Here is a 17,579-nt window from a genome sequence, read left to right as displayed (position 1 = left end):
TTTGTTGATTTTCTGTCCACAGCACTGATCTCACAAACGACTGTACCAGCTCCGAATTTCTTGTCGAGTATCCAACAGTCGCAATCATCACAGCAGCAGCAGCAGCAGCAGCAACAGCAACAGCAACAACAGCCGCAAACGGATGTATTGAAAAACGATCCAAGCCCGCCGCCGTCAGCAGCGTCAGCGCAAGTAACACCAGTGATGATGTGGTCCTCGCAATCTTCGACCTGTCAAAGCACAGTGTCCGACGTTATGATGCCTCCGCCGAATCTCGTGGCAAATCCGCTTCTGAATCGAAGGTCGTCTTCGAACCACCAGTTGATAATACCGGACAATTTGAAGACCGAAGTGCTGGACGATAGCAGTGAGAACAGTATGTTGAGCGAGAGCAGTATGCAAAGTATGCCGACCCCGACGTCGGTGAATGGAGGAGGAGCTGGAACGAGCCCGTTGCACCAATTGGTCGGTGAAAATTCGGGGGATGGAGCGCAAGCGAGTATGATAAGATCGGTCACGGTGCCGACGTTGGCTTCGCCGCCGCAGGAATCGGTCGGAATTCTCGGGGTGGTTGATCTCATGCGGAATCAGCATCCTCTTTCGCTATCATCGAGTCACCCAAGCCCGTTCACAACGATGCACGATCAGCAACAAACTCACGTTAAAGTTCTGAGTCCTCATCACATAAACAAAGATCCGAATGGAATATTGCCGAGCGAAGCGGTGAGCAACGGCGTGGTGATGCCTTTGCAGGGCGCCGGAGTTGTTGATTTGCGAACGAAACATCATCAGTCGGAGTACAATGCTCTGAGCAACTTTACGACGACACCGGCGGGTCAACCGCTGCCAGCTCAGAGCGGTCACAGCATTGAAAAATATCTGAATCACATTGAATCAACGGCAACTACCATGTCAAAGGAAAACGATAATCAGGAGAATAATTTTGTCGGTGCCATACAGCAACAGCGCGCTTCCATAATCGCCTCGAGCAGGCCACAATCGTCCCAGCAAACTCCTAATATTTTGGCACCCAATGCAGCGACCGTGAAGCTCGATGCTCTCGTGAATTCGGCTGCGGATAGTCATCAATTGCCAATGAGATCGGTGAATACGAGTCCAAACGGTATGATGGGTGGAGCACTGTCCGATCATGAGTCTATGACGAGTCCGCAGCAACAATCTACGAGAACGAGTCCACCGATACCGGTAAAGACGATGCTCCTCGAAGCCCTGTTGCCAAATTCACCGGTGCAGAGCCACAACGGAAATGCCCCATCGAGCGTAGTCAGCGCGACTTCAGGAGTCAGCGACGAATGTCCGGAGGAGAATTTATTGACGACGATAAATGCGGCTCTGCTGCCACCGCTGCAGGAGCCTCCGGTGGTCGTGGCGGCTCCTGCTGTCATGAACAATTCTCCAGTGAGCGTTAGTGCTCTGGCGGTTACGAGCGAGCCGATAGCTCGAAGCGCCGAGCAGATTCACCAAATTCACGCTTTGGTGCAGCAGGACGTTGTGATTCAGCAGCAAGTTCAAGAAGTCGAGCAGGTTGTCGCTCAGGCTCAGCAGCAAGTTGAGCAAGTCGTAGCTCAGGCTCAGCAGCAAGCTGTCCAAGCTGTTCAACAAGCACAGCAGCAAGTCGTCCAGCAGGTCGTTCAGCACGCTCAGGTTGTACAGCAGGCGGTACAGCAGGTTCAAGCTGCTCAACAAGTCCAAGCGGTTCCCGCTGTTCAACAAGCGGTCCAACAAGCCACCCAGGAGGTTCAGCAGGCTGTGCAACAGGCGACTCAGGAAGTAGTTCAGCAGGTCCAAGCGGTGCAGCAAGCCGTTCAGCAGGCTCAAGCCGCCCAAGCGATGCAACAAGCCGTTCAGCAGGACATCGGCTCAATGCTCAATCAACCAGCTGGTTTCGTCGCTGAAGCGAGCTCCGTCCTCGCCAGTGGCGCTGCTCAAGAGCCTTGTCAACAGAGACTCACCAACGCTGCGGAACAAGCGATAAACAGCGTCATAACTAACGCCACCCAGGATATCATCAACAATCGTCCGTTCACGACCACTACAGCCCACGCGATCATAGCAACGAAAAACATTCTGAACAGCGTCGCTACCCAAAGTGCACAATTGATGAACACCACGATGGAAGGCATACTGCCTAAGTCCCCATCCAATCAGGCTACCATCGCTGAGCAAGTTGCCAGAAAATCCCCGACGATACCGGTCAACAGCAATCGACAAACGAACGGTTCTATCCCGAATAACGTCACACCGGCCACCGGACAACAACAGCAAGTCATCAGAAAACCTGAAGACGATGGAAACATGCTACCGCAAGAACTGACCTCCATGTCCGAACACGATCTTCTTAGCTACATTAATCCTAGCTGCTTCGATCCGCAAGGTGGTTTTCTCATGTAATTCAACTCCGGAGGGATTTTGGGAAAAAGGGGATAATTTTGTAATCGCCCGTTCAACCTTCCTTGAAATTCAGGTCAATTCATTATCCTTAGAAGGATACCAAAGGCCTCTTCATAAGAATTACCGAAAAGCTTCATTTTTCGGTCTTCCCTGGTGAAATTCTAAACATTTTGGCACTTGGTACACTGAATCGGACTTTTTCAAACATCAATATAAAATTCGAGAACGGATAGAGCTGAAATGGGGAAAAACAAACGATAGTTATTAGATGTCTAGTATATATCGTGCCATAAGTTGTTACTTGGTATTGATTATTATATATTGAAAGAGAAACGAATAGTCGCCTTACTCCCCTCTCCCGTCCTTCATTTTTCCTGTCACTATGAGTAACACCGGTGTGATATTTATCATTGGATTTAAGCAGCCAATGAAAAAAAAAAAAATAAAAATAAAAAAAAAACCTTCGTGATTGTTACTTTACGTATGATTTTGTTGTTGTTATTTTTGGAAGAGAATTTCAAAATGTCATATTGAATGAAGAAACAGCGCGTACACTTTGAGTGAAACACGAAACGGTGGATCTGCTTCGATCGTCGTAAAGTAAATAACTATTTAATGTTATGTAATGATTATTAAAACAAAACAATACAAAAAACAGAAGACGGGCGCACGTGAAAGCGCGACAATTGAATATCACTTTTTTTTTCAACAAAGGCGAATGATGAACTTTATGTCCTTTATAAATCTTGATCATCAATGAGAATTTCATTATATATTTATCGTTCATGGATACGTTAGTAACGCATTGAAAGTGCCTTTCCTCGTGACCTTAATTTCTCACGAAAAAAAAAAAAAAAAAAAAACAAAACAAAACAAAAGGAAATACGAAAGAAAGATGCTCTAAATGTACGTCTAACGAATGATACAACAATCTGACCCCACTCGTAGAAGAATTTATGTTTTCAATACAGTGAAACGTGTTATTGAGTGTAGCCAATTTAGGCTTATATTATATTACAATAAGATATTAATGTTACGAATTTTATCGATTAATTTGACTTGATTTCATTACTGTGAAGGAAATACGAAAACCCACACATGAAACGAATGAATCATTCTATTGTTTGACTCTGTTTTTATCATGTAATTTTATGAATTTTTAAGTGATGTTTCTTACATTGTTTAATATTTGAATATGTTGTTAATTTGTAAATTTTCGTATACGTGTGCTACCGGCCAAACGCTTTTTCAATTCTAAACCCCAGCAGAATATTTTCTCATCCATAAACTCTCCAACGGAGTCGCAACGACACTAATTTCCTCATAAAGTGTCCCCTCGATATGACAACATAATTCAATGATATACCGAACAAAACGGTATCCGATTAAGTCGCATTTGATCCTGAATGAATGACGAAAAACTATGTGAAACGAAGAAATGTTTTTAAAAAATTGAAGAGTCGTCTTCTCCCCCCAAAACCACGGGGTCGTCTATCTTCTCGTTCTAAAACTCAACAATTACTAATAAATCATGTTTCTTTCCCCGATGAATCAGTTTCCCCTCGAAAAAAAAACTGACTCCTCCTGTAATCATGTCTGGATAGTCACACGTATATGACAATGATAACAAACGTTATGTGATTACGTTGATATTATCAACGCCTAGTAGACGATAAAAAAAATTTAAAAAAAAAAACAAATATATATAACGGAGAGATTATATGTCCAGACGAAAAAAAAAAGAAGAATAGGGAACGAAAGTATATACGTATGTATCTATTTACATCAAAAAGGAATATAAATATATAAATATATATTTCCAATAAAAGAACATATGCATACACATTTATAGATATATATTTTTTACGTTTGCCCAAAGAAACACGTTCAGATATATATTATAAATGTGAGAAGTGAGCTTACTACAAAGTTAAATTGCTATAAAGATATTCGAGCCGGTAATATAACGTCGAACAATATACTCGAATATAAATTCATATAACGGTTTTATGAATGGAAAAAAATTGAGAAACTATGGTAAATGGTATATGAGGATTCTTGGATACTACATTAAAATGAAATGTTTTTGAATCAAGTCGAATTTTTGTACGAAAAATTGAAGACGAAATAATGATTAATATGAAAAAAACTTTTACTCCAAATCTACAGAGTTAACGTGATAAAATGAAGATTACATATTTGGTATTTGTTATATACGAGAAATAATTATACATGGAAAAAATAAACTTAACTTGAGAGAAAGCGATAAAAATTAGTGCACATGTGATCTCGCGAAGGAACGAAAAATAGTAAATTTTTTAACCTTCAACATGACAGTGAAAAATTGATGGAAAAAACTTACGAAAAATGAGAAATTTTCTTCTCTGTGAAATTTTCCCGTATTATTTCAATGCTATTTTGTTTATTGCTCCTCCACCATCCAATAAAATAATCATTTGTAATTTTATATATGAATATGTATATACATTCTTATTCATCTTTGTATATGCATATTCATGTATATGAAAAATATTGTACTCTGTGTAATTTAATATCCGTAACATATATCGTACATACTTTACGCACATCGCTATGGTACCGAATTTATGGTGTCCTTGATATTGAGAAAAAAACAGAAAGCATGTATCATCTTTTCTTCTATAAGTTGAATAAATGTTTCACAGCACTTTTATCGTTTCGCGTTTCATCAGTTTGCAATGTTGCAGTCTCTTCTGAGGAAGGAAACATTTTTCACAATATTCAACATTACTTCTACGGATTTCAATCAACAAATTCTTTTTTATTTATTCCACAACTGTAATTGTACATATTCAAGTTATTTACATTTTGTACTCTAATTTTTTTTTTCTCAAAGATATATATTGGTCGTTTAGTTTGAATTTTTATTTTCTTATCAGCTGGACGATAAGTGCCAAAGTCCATCTTTACTCGTCACCTTTCCCTCTTTCAACAGCTTTTCTAAATGATGTCGAACGTTTACAGCTGCTGCGGGCCATAAGTTTTTCGAAACATTCTGGAAAAACGTATTATCAGTGAGATTAATGTTTTTAATTTTCTGATAATCAATTTTCGTCTCATAATATCATTGCGAGCAGCAAAATTTTTTTTTACTGAGAATGAATAGAATTTTCTGTAATTTCACAATTACCTGATACATGAACGCAACAATGTCCATATCAGACAAGCCTTTTTGCTTTGCGTGCTCAGATAAAACTTGTAAAATTTGAGCTTCTCTTTTTAGTCTATGCTCAATGTAAAATTGGATTTTGGGTGCTGGGTCTTCAATGACCGGCCCATGGCCCGGATAAATAGTTTTGGTTTCCATAAGCAGGATTTTTTTCAGCGACCCTAAATAATCTGCAAGATCTTCAAAAACTGCAGTTCCTTCTCCAAGAATACAATCACCGCTGAATAAAATATTTTCATTTTCGAGAAGAAGGCAAGCATGATCGGTCGTGTGCCCAGGTGTGTATTTTACTTTGAGCTGTGCTCCTTCGATTTCAAAAGATTGCTCATCCTCAAGGGCCTGCAGATTTTCTACGTTGTAGTTATCTTCCCCATCCGTTCTTGGCAACTTCCAGACAGAAACTTGGGAGCCGTGCTTAGAACCAACCAGATTTCTCACAGGATTAACTCCGCCAATGTGATCATGATGCCAGTGCGTTATTATTAAATGTTCTATTGTCGCATTCTCATCTTTCAATACTTGACCAAGAAGTTTGGTGTAATCAGCAGCTGTGTGTTCATCTCCTGCATCGATAAGAGCTCGTCTATGGAAAATCTTGACTGTCATATGACTTATCTATTACAATATTAACCGCTTGGTTGACAAACTCAATTATTCTGAACAAACACATTTTTTTATAAGCTTTATAACTTTGAAACAAATTCATTTTTGGATTAGAATTTTTAGGTTTAGTTTGTTTTGGCTGTTCAAACTTCAATTAATCCATCGATTGAAAATGACCGGTGATTGTTAAGAAGAATTAGTTTTCTCCAATCTGGATGAGTGCATCGTTTATCAGAAATGTCATACCTTTTTCCAGTACCCACAAGATAAGTATTGGTTCCCTGAAGAGTCATAGGACCCGGATTACATCCTAAAATCCGTATGACATTTTTTGATAATTTCGAAACCAGTGGAATGACCGTTAGAGACATTTTGGTAGTAAAGCAAACTCGAAGGTACTCATCAACGTCGCTTTTGTTTGCTCAGAATAAAATGTGGAGTCACCGGTGACAGATTATGTAAAAAAATGTTTTGATTGCGAGGGACACGTGATTCCTCGTTGACGCAAGTTAGAGCGGGAAAGTCCGAAGATGCAGGAGCGACATCACAGTGAAATAGCTATTGGAGACAAGTGAACTTATCTGTACATTTATGAATTGATTCATAATAGAAAGCTCACTCATCATCAAAGATTAATTATTCACACACGTTTGTTAAATTTATTTTGTTCGGGTCATTTTTCAATAATATATTTTTTCGATATTCAACACGGCGGAGGATTGGCTCGAAGTGCAAGCGAGATTTTGGAATCTTGACTTTTTTTAAATGCATATCGTTAGTCGAACGTTTTTCGGTGTTTGTCGGATCAAAATTGACGTCTGTCGGAAATTAGTTAATTAGAAAAATCAAAAAGAAAAATCTGTGGAAAAATAAACGTAAACCAATGAATGCAAAATCGCAAAGACTTTTTAGTTCTAAACTGTTTGTTCATTATCAAACTTTACGAGTTTGTACAGGATAACCACACTTTTCTTAATCTCATGATTTACAGCTAAATATTACAGAAAAAAAAAGAAATGAATAATGCGAGGCTGCCTTTCAAATTTTTTGAGTAACAATATTTTGGAAGATTCGTCGTTCCATGGGAAATAAACACTTTCTGTCATGAGAGCAAAAAAAAAAAATTACGCTTCGCGATTTTCATAAAAAAAGCAAGAAAATATCGAAAATTGGCTTAAGCACTTTCTACAAATTTTTTCATAAATTTGAAATTTTCGTTATAAATTTCTTTTTTTTGATGAACCACAGATTTCCAATGGAGTACCGAGAAAAAAATATCGAATTTATTTTAATCACCGTAAGGTACATATAGTAAACGTGGCTTTTGTTGTTGCATCTTTGAAACAGTTTTACTAATGACATTCACTTCATATATGGGGAGAAGACATTCAGACGTTATAAGTGACTTCAACAACCATTCTGAGCCTGGCAAGGATTGACAAGTTCAATTGTTGTGTTTTAAAACAAACATTTTTATTTGTTAACTCCATCCAAGTCTCCTGTTGTTCCATTAAATTAATCCCTCGAGACTAACAAAAAGATTTGCATTTCCCCACCGAGTGAGCACTCTCTTTACATTTCTGTCTGCTTAAATTAGACGAATGTACAATAAGCTATTAAAAAATTGCTGATTTTTCGGTTCCTAACGGTTTCAAAAAAATTTGAACGTGTCAATAAATATTGTCTAAGCTCGTACACACTTCGAGCAGAATAGAAAATCGAATTTTCAAAAAATAATCCTCTCAATTATATTTTGTTGAAAAATATTTGATTTATGTGTTTTTTAATTCTCTTGTTGTATTGGATAATATATTTTTTGTATAAAAAATGTGTTAAAGCGAATGAACACTTGTGCAGATGGATCTTGCGTTGCAATAGTTGAGCACACGAAGCATGCCTCTATGAAAAGCCTGAGGGTTCAGCTCCTATTGCAAAGCAGCGAATCGTTGATTTGAGGTCGGATTCAACGCCGATAATGGAAGCAGTAGCGACGAACGAACACCTTATTCTTTTAACGATAACAAAACTGTAGAACTTTGTTATTGCTCCTTGATAAATCATCGTTTATTTATACTTTAATACAATTCGCCCCCATAAAATGTAGTATATAAACAAGCCAGACCTTTTCTTCTTTAATTTCATGTATTATCACAGCCCGATAACGATCGTACTACTAGTATATTCAGTATCTCTAAAAACAAGAGCCAAAAATATTGACGACGCGAGTAAGTCGTGGAATTCTGAAAGGCAAAAATTTTCTGTCTTCGTTTTACTCTGAGAGAACAACAACGATTTGATTCATTGAGAGTTTTTGACGACTCAATATAAATAGGAATTCTTCTAAAATTTCATCTTTTCGAATTTATTTCCTTTAGAACTTCACAATTTATTCGCTTCGTGAACTTCCGACACATCTTCCAAGATTTTCCAACATATCTTTATTCAATAATGCGCACTGACTAAAAAATATCACTGTCACGCATGATGAAGGCGGAAATACGAAAGCTTTTTACACAGCTTTCCAAAAGTAAACAACCGGACTTGCAAACGTCAAGATTTGCAAGGTTTTGTTTTAGTCCTTCATTCTTCTTAATTTTCTTATTATATGATGATCATTCCACGTATCGATTAACGAGATCTACGAATTGTCATCCAATTAAAGCTACACGTCAGAGAGAAGAGAAATACTCAAAATTAATTACTCTCAATTGTTCTATGAGGAATCCAAGAAATTAAAGAAAAAATTTAAAAAAAAATAAATTTCACAGTATCGTCAAACGCATCGTTCACAATTTTGTAATTATCTAATCCCTAATGCGAAGTTTAGTGTATGTACAGAGGCCATTGAACTATATACGAAAAAAATATGGCCAAACGCGCTTGACATTCTAGTCGCACGATAATCTACTGATAAATACTAGATTTTGTTTATTTACATAGTATTTTAATGATCTCATGATTTTCATCACATAAATGTGTACGTAATGTACACATTTATAAAATAAAATTTCTAAATATAAAATTATTCTAAATATAAAATTATCTATTCACAGGTCGCACGCACTTGTTACGGATCATCTCAAATAAACTTTCTCTCGTCAAGGCCGGATCTGGCGGCCAACACCAAACAATACGGTTTTCAAACGATTCCGCGAAAGAAGCATCCGCGCATGCTGGCTTGTCCTTGTCGTAGAGCGTCCTCTTGTCCTTCCAATTGTAATAATAAGGGTAACCAGAAGATTGACTGACATGTCGAGACCAATAAAGTGCAGTGCTCTTAAAAAATACAACGCTTTTCGGAACTATGAAATAAGGGTCGTCGGTGTCTTCGTAATGGGTGTCATCTCGCGATGGTACGTGCGTTAACACTTGACCACCTTTTTTCAACGTACGAAGCTGAAGATTAAACCTTTCCTCGAGATTCTCCGTCAATGGATGCAATTCTTTCGCTCTTACGCGAATCCATTCACCGTTCATCGGTTTCCAGAGAGCCTCGGTGTACAACTTTGTCAATCTGTACCTGAAAATCAAATTTGAGAGTTTTTTATTTCGGTAGTTTTTGTGAATAAAATAAAGATTTTATCATTTCTGTACGATTCAAATTGACAAAAGTATTGACTGAAATGTCATCTCCTCATCTTGAATTTTGTCAAAGCATTTATGACGCATGAAATTTAAACGAATCTGACGAAATGCGAGAAAAATACGAACCTCTCTTCGATGTACTTTTGACTAACGTCCTCGCCTCCCAGAAAATAAGAGTCGAGAATGTGAAGAGCACTCGTTCTCCTCTGCTGGGTGTATTCGCCTCGTAATTCTGTGACAAGCTCAGCAAAAACGAGGGTGTCGGGGGATAAATGAAGATTTGGAACTCTGATCCAAGTACCGTTGTCGTAACGATAAGAATTCGATTTGCCCATTCCAATATAGAAAGTAGCGGATTTGTCGTTGATTTGACCGGAAGAATCGCAGAGCATACAGAACCAATCGTAATGTACATTCAATAATTTGTGAAGATTCGAAGTCTTGAGTATCTCGGGTTTAGTCGTCATAAAACTCATGGTTGAATTTTGCGTGATAACTTTCAAGCGTTCTCCGGGTGCGCTTATCCGAGGAATAGTACGACTCGTGTCAGGCAATCCCCAATATTCGAGGCACTTTTTTCTCATCTCAGCTTGTCGATTCTCCATGAGAGTAGTGTCTTCGCAAAAAGCAGCGATTTTGAGGAGTCCGACGATTTGTCGTCGGCCGAGAACTTCGTTTGAATTTTTCAAGTATTTGAAAAATTCTTCGTCTTCCTCCAGGATTTCATGGGGCACGAGTTGCATAACGTCTCGACTCTTGTCCTGGTTCAACAAGATACGATTAACGCGTGAAAGATATTCAATCACGTCCGTCACGTTCGATTGTTTCCCGTTGCAAATGAGATAACGCTCGGAATTAGCTGGTCTCGATGTGTTCGGTTTGAATATGGAAATGCTTTCGAAACATCGAGACATTATGTAAACGAGACCCGCGGAAAAGGGAGTGAAGATGTCAAATAATTTTGTTACGAAATGTCCTTTTTCACGAACAATCATTAACGCAACAAGGCACTGACAAAGGTACAGCTGTTTCGATAGTATTTCCTGCACGCTCTCTTCTCCCTCAACCGAAAAACCACCATCGGACATCATGAAATGGACACCATTTCCATGCGTTTGTCGCATGATCAATTGTCTGAATGCCTCTTGATTTTCCGGATTGTAAACATCTCCGTCACCTTTGGGACCATAAAACGGATGAAAAGTGTCCGGTGAACCCGCATAGAAATCTTCCAGCTTGAAATCATTCGACTCTCGTAATGTGAAGCCAAAACCTTTGGCATGCCACTTCTTCCGCCATAGCACATACTCGCTGAAACCACCGGGACCAGCGCAAACATCAGCAAAATACAAGAGCTCGTTGGATTTCAATGTCGTTGGGGCGGTGAACAAGAAATTGCAGGCTCTGTCCATATTCGCCATCTTCACAGCAGCTCTGTTGAGGAATATTGAACCACGAATCGTTTCAAAAGGGTTCGATCTCGTTCGCGCTCGTCTCATTTCGTTTTTGTCCAAATTGTCGAACACTGATTTCGAGCCTACCACTCCTGATACAACTGCTGCATCGCAGTACAAAGTCTCGTCCTCTATCGTTCTCTTTGTTGGTCCAATTTTTATCCAATCGTTTAGATCTTTGATGCACGGTGGCTCTTTGGTGTTCATTAACCAATTGATTTCTTCCTCTATAAGTATTTCCTCCTTGCTGGGATCCCACCGAAGATTGGCCTCTTTTAACTTTTCATTATAGTGACCCAAACCTCTGCGTCCTTTCTGCTGGGAAGCTTCAACCGGCTCCAAACGTCCTTGACCGTGTTTTCCCAAACCAGCACCCTTCTTGTAACCCATTTTTTCCATCATCCGCTTAGCTTTGTCTGCCATATCAAATTCAGCCTCCAGAGCCATCTTCTTGGCTGGCTTCTCAAGCGTGTCCCATTCCAATCCGGAATCATCCAGCCGACGCTTCTTTCTTCCATTATTCAAACCTTCACGTTCGGATGTGTTGAAACTTGGTTGCTCAAAACTTGGACTTCCTTCACCCGATAGAGATGACATTGAATCTGAAATTTGATTGAACATTTTACATTTCTGCATGAATTCTGAACCCAACTTTTGACAATTCAATTCAATATTGATGCTCATGGTAATGTTACACAAAAGTTTCTTATTTTGCTGCTTTGAAAGTGTATTTCTACTTTTTTTTAATATTGCCATTTTGCTTGCCAAATTTCAAACGAATCCATAATTCACAAACTAAAACTTTCTTTATTGCCAGTTGCAAAAAAATATACGCAAAGAATAAAACAATTTCCAAAAACGTTATATTTTTTCAAGTCCTATCCACAATATTTACACAGATTTAAACAAAAAAAACGAGATAGGTTATAAAAATATACATACCACTTAACCTCCTTCCTTGCATGTCATCCATGTTTACGAGTTGTCAGGAAATTCCCATGTGTTTAATGCACTGAGGTACAAAAAAAATTCCGTTTTACAAGTTAGAAATTTTTGTCAAAAATCGACACTACGAACCGCTGAGATCTTGACTACCGGGGGTAGGCATAAAATGACTAAAATTTCGTGTGGCACATGCCCTTACTTAGTGTGAGATAGCCATTCAGGATAAAGAAGAAGACTAAAATTTCTTTGTTTCTAATTTTCAAATAAGTAAAAATCTAACCTGAAAAATAAAATCACTAAAAAAATACAAAGGAAAGTAATTTTCCCAAAATTTCAGATAACAAAACAATGTAGATTCTCATTCTTAGACTCTCATTTTAAAGGCTGCGCCTTGCATAATTTATTTTTTTTGCATATATTTAGCTATAAATCATGAGATTGAAAACCGTGTAGTTCAAATAGCAATTTTTATCGTCTTTCCAAAAGAAGAGGTAAATTCACTTTGCAAAACCATAGGTTTTCATAATCACATGTTACAACAAACATTTTTGCGTATGCCCAAGCAGTTGCATCCAATTTTCCTGTATTTTTCATGCAAACCGCGGAGATCGCGGCAAAACGGGATCTCTACGTAGTAAAATTTTAAGCAATCACGTTGTTTATGAGCGGACTTTGTGTTCGTGAATATTAAAAATTTTCCCATTGAATTATACAGATGAGCCACAAAAAGTTTTCCGAGTATTACGGTGAAATATTCCACCCAAGTTCGCTATGAGGGAATGAAAATTAATTCGTTATCTCGCTTCGAATCCGAAGGGTTCAAATTTTGGAAAAAAAATATTTTTGGCTGAAAAGTTGAAAAAATCTAAGAAAATCTGTTTTCATATTTTTTAAATTTTATTTTACACAACTATGATTAAAAACGAACAAAATGACCTACTATGGTCTTTCGATATCTGTGTTTTCAAAATGGGTCATGAGCATTTAAAAAAATTTTGAAAAGAATGCAGGCCAGATGTCAGCGTCGCGTAGTGTCGATTTTTGACAAAAGTTCATAATCACCAAAATGGCCGAGTTTCCAACCTGTGTATCCTTGCTGTGTATAACACCGTGGCCACCGTGACGAGTTTACTCACTGCTGGGTGTCGAGTCTGGTCGAGTCGTAGATGTCAAGTTGCGCGACAGGCGATGCGTTGCGTGGTCGATGTAGTCGATCACACAAAGCTCTGTGCCTTCTGTAGATGTTTACGCATCTTATAAAAAAATCGTACTCCGTTTTGTTTTCGTTTTAACTTGTAAAACGGAATTTTTTTTGTACCTCAGTGCATTAAACACATGGGAATTTCCTGACAACTCGTAAACATGGATGACATGCAAGGAAGGAGGTTAAGTGGTATGTATATTTTTATAACCTATCTCGTTTTTTTTGTTTAAATCTGTGTAAATATTGTGGATAGGACTTGAAAAAATATAACGTTTTTGGAAATTGTTTTATTCTTTGCGTATATTTTTTTGCAACTGGCAATAAAGAAAGTTTTAGTTTGTGAATTATGGATTCGTTTGAAATTTGGCAAGCAAAATGGCAATATTAAAAAAAAGTAGAAATACACTTTCAAAGCAGCAAAATAAGAAACTTTTGTGTAACATTGCCATGAGCATCAATATTGAATTGAATTGTCAAAAGTTGGGTTTAGAATTCATGCAGAAATGTAAAATGTTCAATCAAATTTCAGATTCAATGTCATCTCTATCGGGTGAAGGAAGTCCAAGTTTTGAGCAACCAAGTTTCAACACATCCGAACGTGAAGGTTTGAATAATGGAAGAAAGAAGCGTCGGCTGGATGATTCCGGATTGGAATGGGACACGCTTGAGAAGCCAGCCAAGAAGATGGCTCTGGAGGCTGAATTTGATATGGCAGACAAAGCTAAGCGGATGATGGAAAAAATGGGTTACAAGAAGGGTGCTGGTTTGGGAAAACACGGTCAAGGACGTTTGGAGCCGGTTGAAGCTTCCCAGCAGAAAGGACGCAGAGGTTTGGGTCACTATAATGAAAAGTTAAAAGAGGCCAATCTTCGGTGGGATCCCAGCAAGGAGGAAATACTTATAGAGGAAGAAATCAATTGGTTAATGAACACCAAAGAGCCACCGTGCATCAAAGATCTAAACGATTGGATAAAAATTGGACCAACAAAGAGAACGATAGAGGACGAGACTTTGTACTGCGATGCAGCAGTTGTATCAGGAGTGGTAGGCTCGAAATCAGTGTTCGACAATTTGGACAAAAACGAAATGAGACGAGCGCGAACGAGATCGAACCCTTTTGAAACGATTCGTGGTTCAATATTCCTCAACAGAGCTGCTGTGAAGATGGCGAATATGGACAGAGCCTGCAATTTCTTGTTCACCGCCCCAACGACATTGAAATCCAACGAGCTCTTGTATTTTGCTGATGTTTGCGCTGGTCCCGGTGGTTTCAGCGAGTATGTGCTATGGCGGAAGAAGTGGCATGCCAAAGGTTTTGGCTTCACATTACGAGAGTCGAATGATTTCAAGCTGGAAGATTTCTATGCGGGTTCACCGGACACTTTTCATCCGTTTTATGGTCCCAAAGGTGACGGAGATGTTTACAATCCGGAAAATCAAGAGGCATTCAGACAATTGATCATGCGACAAACGCATGGAAATGGTGTCCATTTCATGATGTCCGATGGTGGTTTTTCGGTTGAGGGAGAAGAGAGCGTGCAGGAAATACTATCGAAACAGCTGTACCTTTGTCAGTGCCTTGTTGCGTTAATGATTGTTCGTGAAAAAGGACATTTCGTAACAAAATTATTTGACATCTTCACTCCCTTTTCCGCGGGTCTCGTTTACATAATGTCTCGATGTTTCGAAAGCATTTCCATATTCAAACCGAACACATCGAGACCAGCTAATTCCGAGCGTTATCTCATTTGCAACGGGAAACAATCGAACGTGACGGACGTGATTGAATATCTTTCACGCGTTAATCGTATCTTGTTGAACCAGGACAAGAGTCGAGACGTTATGCAACTCGTGCCCCATGAAATCCTGGAGGAAGACGAAGAATTTTTCAAATACTTGAAAAATTCAAACGAAGTTCTCGGCCGACGACAAATCGTCGGACTCCTCAAAATCGCTGCTTTTTGCGAAGACACTACTCTCATGGAGAATCGACAAGCTGAGATGAGAAAAAAGTGCCTCGAATATTGGGGATTGCCTGACACGAGTCGTACTATTCCTCGGATAAGCGCACCCGGAGAACGCTTGAAAGTTATCACGCAAAATTCAACCATGAGTTTTATGACGACTAAACCCAAGATACTCGAGACTTCGAATCTTAACAAATTATTGAATGTACATTACGATTGGTTCTGTATGCTCTGCGATTCTTCCGGTCAAATCAACGACAAATCCGCTACTTTCTATATTGGAATGGGCAAATCGAATTCTTATCGTTACGACAACGGTACTTGGATCAGAGTTCCAAATCTTCATTTATCCCCCGACACCCTCGTTTTTGCTGAGCTTGTCACAGAATTACGAGGCGAATACACCCAGCAGAGGAGAACGAGTGCTCTTCACATTCTCGACTCTTATTTTCTGGGAGGCGAGGACGTTAGTCAAAAGTACATCGAAGAGAGGTTCGTATTTTTCTCGCATTTCGTCAGATTCGTTTAAATTTCATGCGTCATAAATGCTTTGACAAAATTCAAGATGAGGAGAACATTTCAGTCAATACTTTTGTCAATTTGAATCGTACAGAAATGATAAAATCTTTATTTTATTCACAAAAACTATCGAAATAAAAAACTCTCAAATTTGATTTTTAGGTACAGATTGACAAAGTTGTACACCGAGGCTCTCTGGAAACCGATGAACGGTGAATGGATTCGCGTAAGAGCGAAAGAATTGCATCCACTGACGGAGAATCTCGAGGAAAGGTTTAATCTTCAGCTTCGTACGTTGAAAAAAGGTGGTCAAGTGTTAACGCACGTACCATCGCGAGATGACACCCATTACGAAGACACCGACGACCCTTATTTCATAGTGCCGAAAAGCGTTGTATTTTTTAAGAGCACTGCACATTATTGGTCTCGACATGTCAGTCAATCTTCTGGTTACCCTTATTATTACAATTGGAAGGACAAGAGGACGCTCTACGACAAGGACAAGCCAGCATGCGCGGATGCTTCTTTCGCGGAATCGTTTGAAAACCGTATTGTTTGGTGTTGGCCGCCAGATCCGGCCTTGACGAGAGAAAGTTTATTTGAGATGATCCGTAACAAGTGCGTGCGACCTGTGAATAGATAATTTTATATTTAGAATGTTGCTATAAATTATAAGAGGCTTTTCTATATTTTTCGAATCATTTCCAAGTGATCGCTCTGTAGAATCAAACAAAACTTTTATTGATTTTTATTTCTACATGTACACAAAAATGTGTACATTACGTACACATTTATGTGATGAAAATCATGAGATCATTAAAATACTATGTAAATAAACAAAATCTAGTATTTATCAGTAGATTATCGTGCGACTAGAATGTCAAGCGCGTTTGGCCATATTTTTTTCGTATATAGTTCAATGGCCTCTGTACATACACTAAACTTCGCATTAGGGATTAGATAATTACAAAATTGTGAACGATGCGTTTGACGATACTGTGAAATTTATTTTTTTTTAAATTTTTTCTTTAATTTCTTGGATTCCTCATAGAACAATTGAGAGTAATCAATTTTGAGTATTTCTCTTCTCTCTGACGAGTAGCTTTAATTGGATGACAATTCGTAGATCTCGTTAATCGATACGTGGAATGATCATCATATAATAAGAAAATTAAGAAGAATGAAAGACTAAAACAAAATCTTGCAAATCTTGACGTTTGCAAGTCCGGTTGTTTACTTTTGGAAAGCTGCGTAAAGAGCTTTCGTATTTCCGCCTTCATCATGCGTGACAGTGATATTTTTTAGTCAGTGCGCATTATTGAATAAAGATGTGTTGGAAAATCTTGGAAGATGTGTCGGAAGTTCACGAAGCGAATAAATTGTGAAGTTCTAAAGGAAATAAATTCGAAGAGATGAAATTTTAGAAGAATTCCTATTTATATTGAGTCGTCAAAAACTCTGAATGAATCAAAACATTGTTCTTCTCTCAGAGTAAAACGAAGACAGAAAATTTTTGCCTTTCAGAATTCCACGACTTGCTCGCGTCGTCATTATTTTTGTCTTCTGTTTTTAGGGATACCAAATATACCAGTAGGAAGACCGTGATTGGGGTATGCTAATCCATTAAGTTAAAGGAGAGGGCTGGCGTGTTCATATAATAAAGTTTATGGAGGCAAATTGTA

The 17,579-nt window shown here is 38.5% G+C and overlaps 4 protein-coding genes and 1 long non-coding RNA gene across 9 annotated transcripts in view; 3 read left to right on the top strand and 2 right to left on the bottom strand.

Moving 5' to 3' along the window:
* The window catches only part of NFAT (NFAT nuclear factor), a 48,637-nt gene extending 43,539 nt beyond the window's left edge, over positions 1-5,098 (top strand). For all 4 annotated transcript variants that reach the window (XM_043429301.1, XM_043429302.1, XM_043429300.1 and 1 more), the window contains exon 6: positions 23-5,098. In XM_043429301.1, coding sequence (XP_043285236.1) covers positions 23-2,412 — 2,390 coding nt within the window. In that variant the 3' untranslated portion in view covers positions 2,413-5,098. The remainder of the gene's footprint in view (positions 1-22) is intronic.
* A 93-nt stretch (positions 5,099-5,191) lies between these two features.
* LOC122416392 (beta-lactamase-like protein 2 homolog) lies at positions 5,192-6,715 on the bottom strand. Its single transcript, XM_043429307.1, has 3 exons — positions 6,470-6,715; positions 5,582-6,203; positions 5,192-5,446 (listed from the first exon to the last, which is right to left on the bottom strand). The coding sequence occupies exons 1-3, from the start codon at positions 6,592-6,594 to the stop codon at positions 5,327-5,329; spliced, it is 867 nt and encodes a 288-aa protein (XP_043285242.1). The 5' UTR covers positions 6,595-6,715; the 3' UTR covers positions 5,192-5,326.
* Positions 6,716-6,837: 122 nt separating this feature from the next.
* LOC122416393 (uncharacterized) lies at positions 6,838-8,338 on the top strand. The gene is made up of 2 exons (XR_006262100.1): positions 6,838-7,525; positions 8,081-8,338. It is a non-coding gene; the product is annotated as an uncharacterized lncRNA (long non-coding RNA).
* On the bottom strand, positions 8,259-13,306 carry LOC122416390 (cap-specific mRNA (nucleoside-2'-O-)-methyltransferase 1-like). Its single transcript, XM_043429305.1, has 4 exons — positions 13,291-13,306; positions 12,205-12,274; positions 9,935-11,864; positions 8,259-9,743 (listed from the first exon to the last, which is right to left on the bottom strand). The coding sequence occupies exons 2-4, from the start codon at positions 12,233-12,235 to the stop codon at positions 9,263-9,265; spliced, it is 2,442 nt and encodes an 813-aa protein (XP_043285240.1). The 5' UTR covers positions 12,236-12,274; positions 13,291-13,306; the 3' UTR covers positions 8,259-9,262.
* A 28-nt stretch (positions 13,307-13,334) lies between these two features.
* Positions 13,335-16,697, top strand: LOC122416389 (cap-specific mRNA (nucleoside-2'-O-)-methyltransferase 1-like). 2 transcript variants are annotated; one of them, XR_006262099.1, is made up of 4 exons: positions 13,335-13,600; positions 13,941-15,870; positions 16,060-16,614; positions 16,666-16,697. XR_006262099.1 is itself a non-coding variant. In XM_043429303.1 (3 exons), exons 1-3 carry the CDS (start codon positions 13,570-13,572, stop codon positions 16,538-16,540), a joined length of 2,442 nt encoding a protein of 813 aa, XP_043285238.1. In that variant the 5' UTR covers positions 13,336-13,569; the 3' UTR covers positions 16,541-16,697. The 2 variants fall into 2 exon arrangements, 1 of the variants encoding a protein (XP_043285238.1); XM_043429303.1 differs by having other exon boundaries at positions 13,336-13,600; positions 16,060-16,697.
* The last annotated feature ends 882 nt before the right edge of the window (positions 16,698-17,579 follow it).

The sequence above is a fragment of the Venturia canescens genome, chromosome 9 (genome assembly GCF_019457755.1).
Source record: "Venturia canescens isolate UGA chromosome 9, ASM1945775v1, whole genome shotgun sequence".
NCBI classification, from domain to species: Eukaryota; Metazoa; Arthropoda; class Insecta; order Hymenoptera; family Ichneumonidae; genus Venturia; species Venturia canescens.
This window is presented reverse-complemented; position numbering and strand designations above follow the sequence as displayed.

Excerpts from the sequence above, each read along its gene's own strand:
- LOC122416392 (XM_043429307.1), bottom strand. The coding sequence starts at position 6,594 with ATGTCTCTAACGGTCATTCCACTGGTTTCGAAATTATCAAAAAATGTC. Across the intron at positions 6,204-6,469 it reads CTTGTGGGTACTGGAAAAAG|ACGAGCTCTTATCGATGCAG; the intron begins GTATGACATTTC and ends GATTTTCCATAG. Across the intron at positions 5,447-5,581 it reads TTGTTGCGTTCATGTATCAG|AATGTTTCGAAAAACTTATG; the intron begins GTAATTGTGAAA and ends ACGTTTTTCCAG.
- LOC122416390 (XM_043429305.1), bottom strand. The coding sequence starts at position 12,235 with ATGGATGACATGCAAGGAAGGAGGTTAAGTG. Across the intron at positions 11,865-12,204 it reads GCAAGGAAGGAGGTTAAGTG|ATTCAATGTCATCTCTATCG; the intron begins GTATGTATATTT and ends ATCAAATTTCAG. Across the intron at positions 9,744-9,934 it reads CAAAAGTACATCGAAGAGAG|GTACAGATTGACAAAGTTGT; the intron begins GTTCGTATTTTT and ends TTTGATTTTCAG.
- LOC122416389 (XM_043429303.1), top strand. The coding sequence starts at position 13,570 with ATGGATGACATGCAAGGAAGGAGGTTAAGTG. Across the intron at positions 13,601-13,940 it reads GCAAGGAAGGAGGTTAAGTG|ATTCAATGTCATCTCTATCG; the intron begins GTATGTATATTT and ends ATCAAATTTCAG. Across the intron at positions 15,871-16,059 it reads CAAAAGTACATCGAAGAGAG|GTACAGATTGACAAAGTTGT; the intron begins GTTCGTATTTTT and ends TTTGATTTTTAG.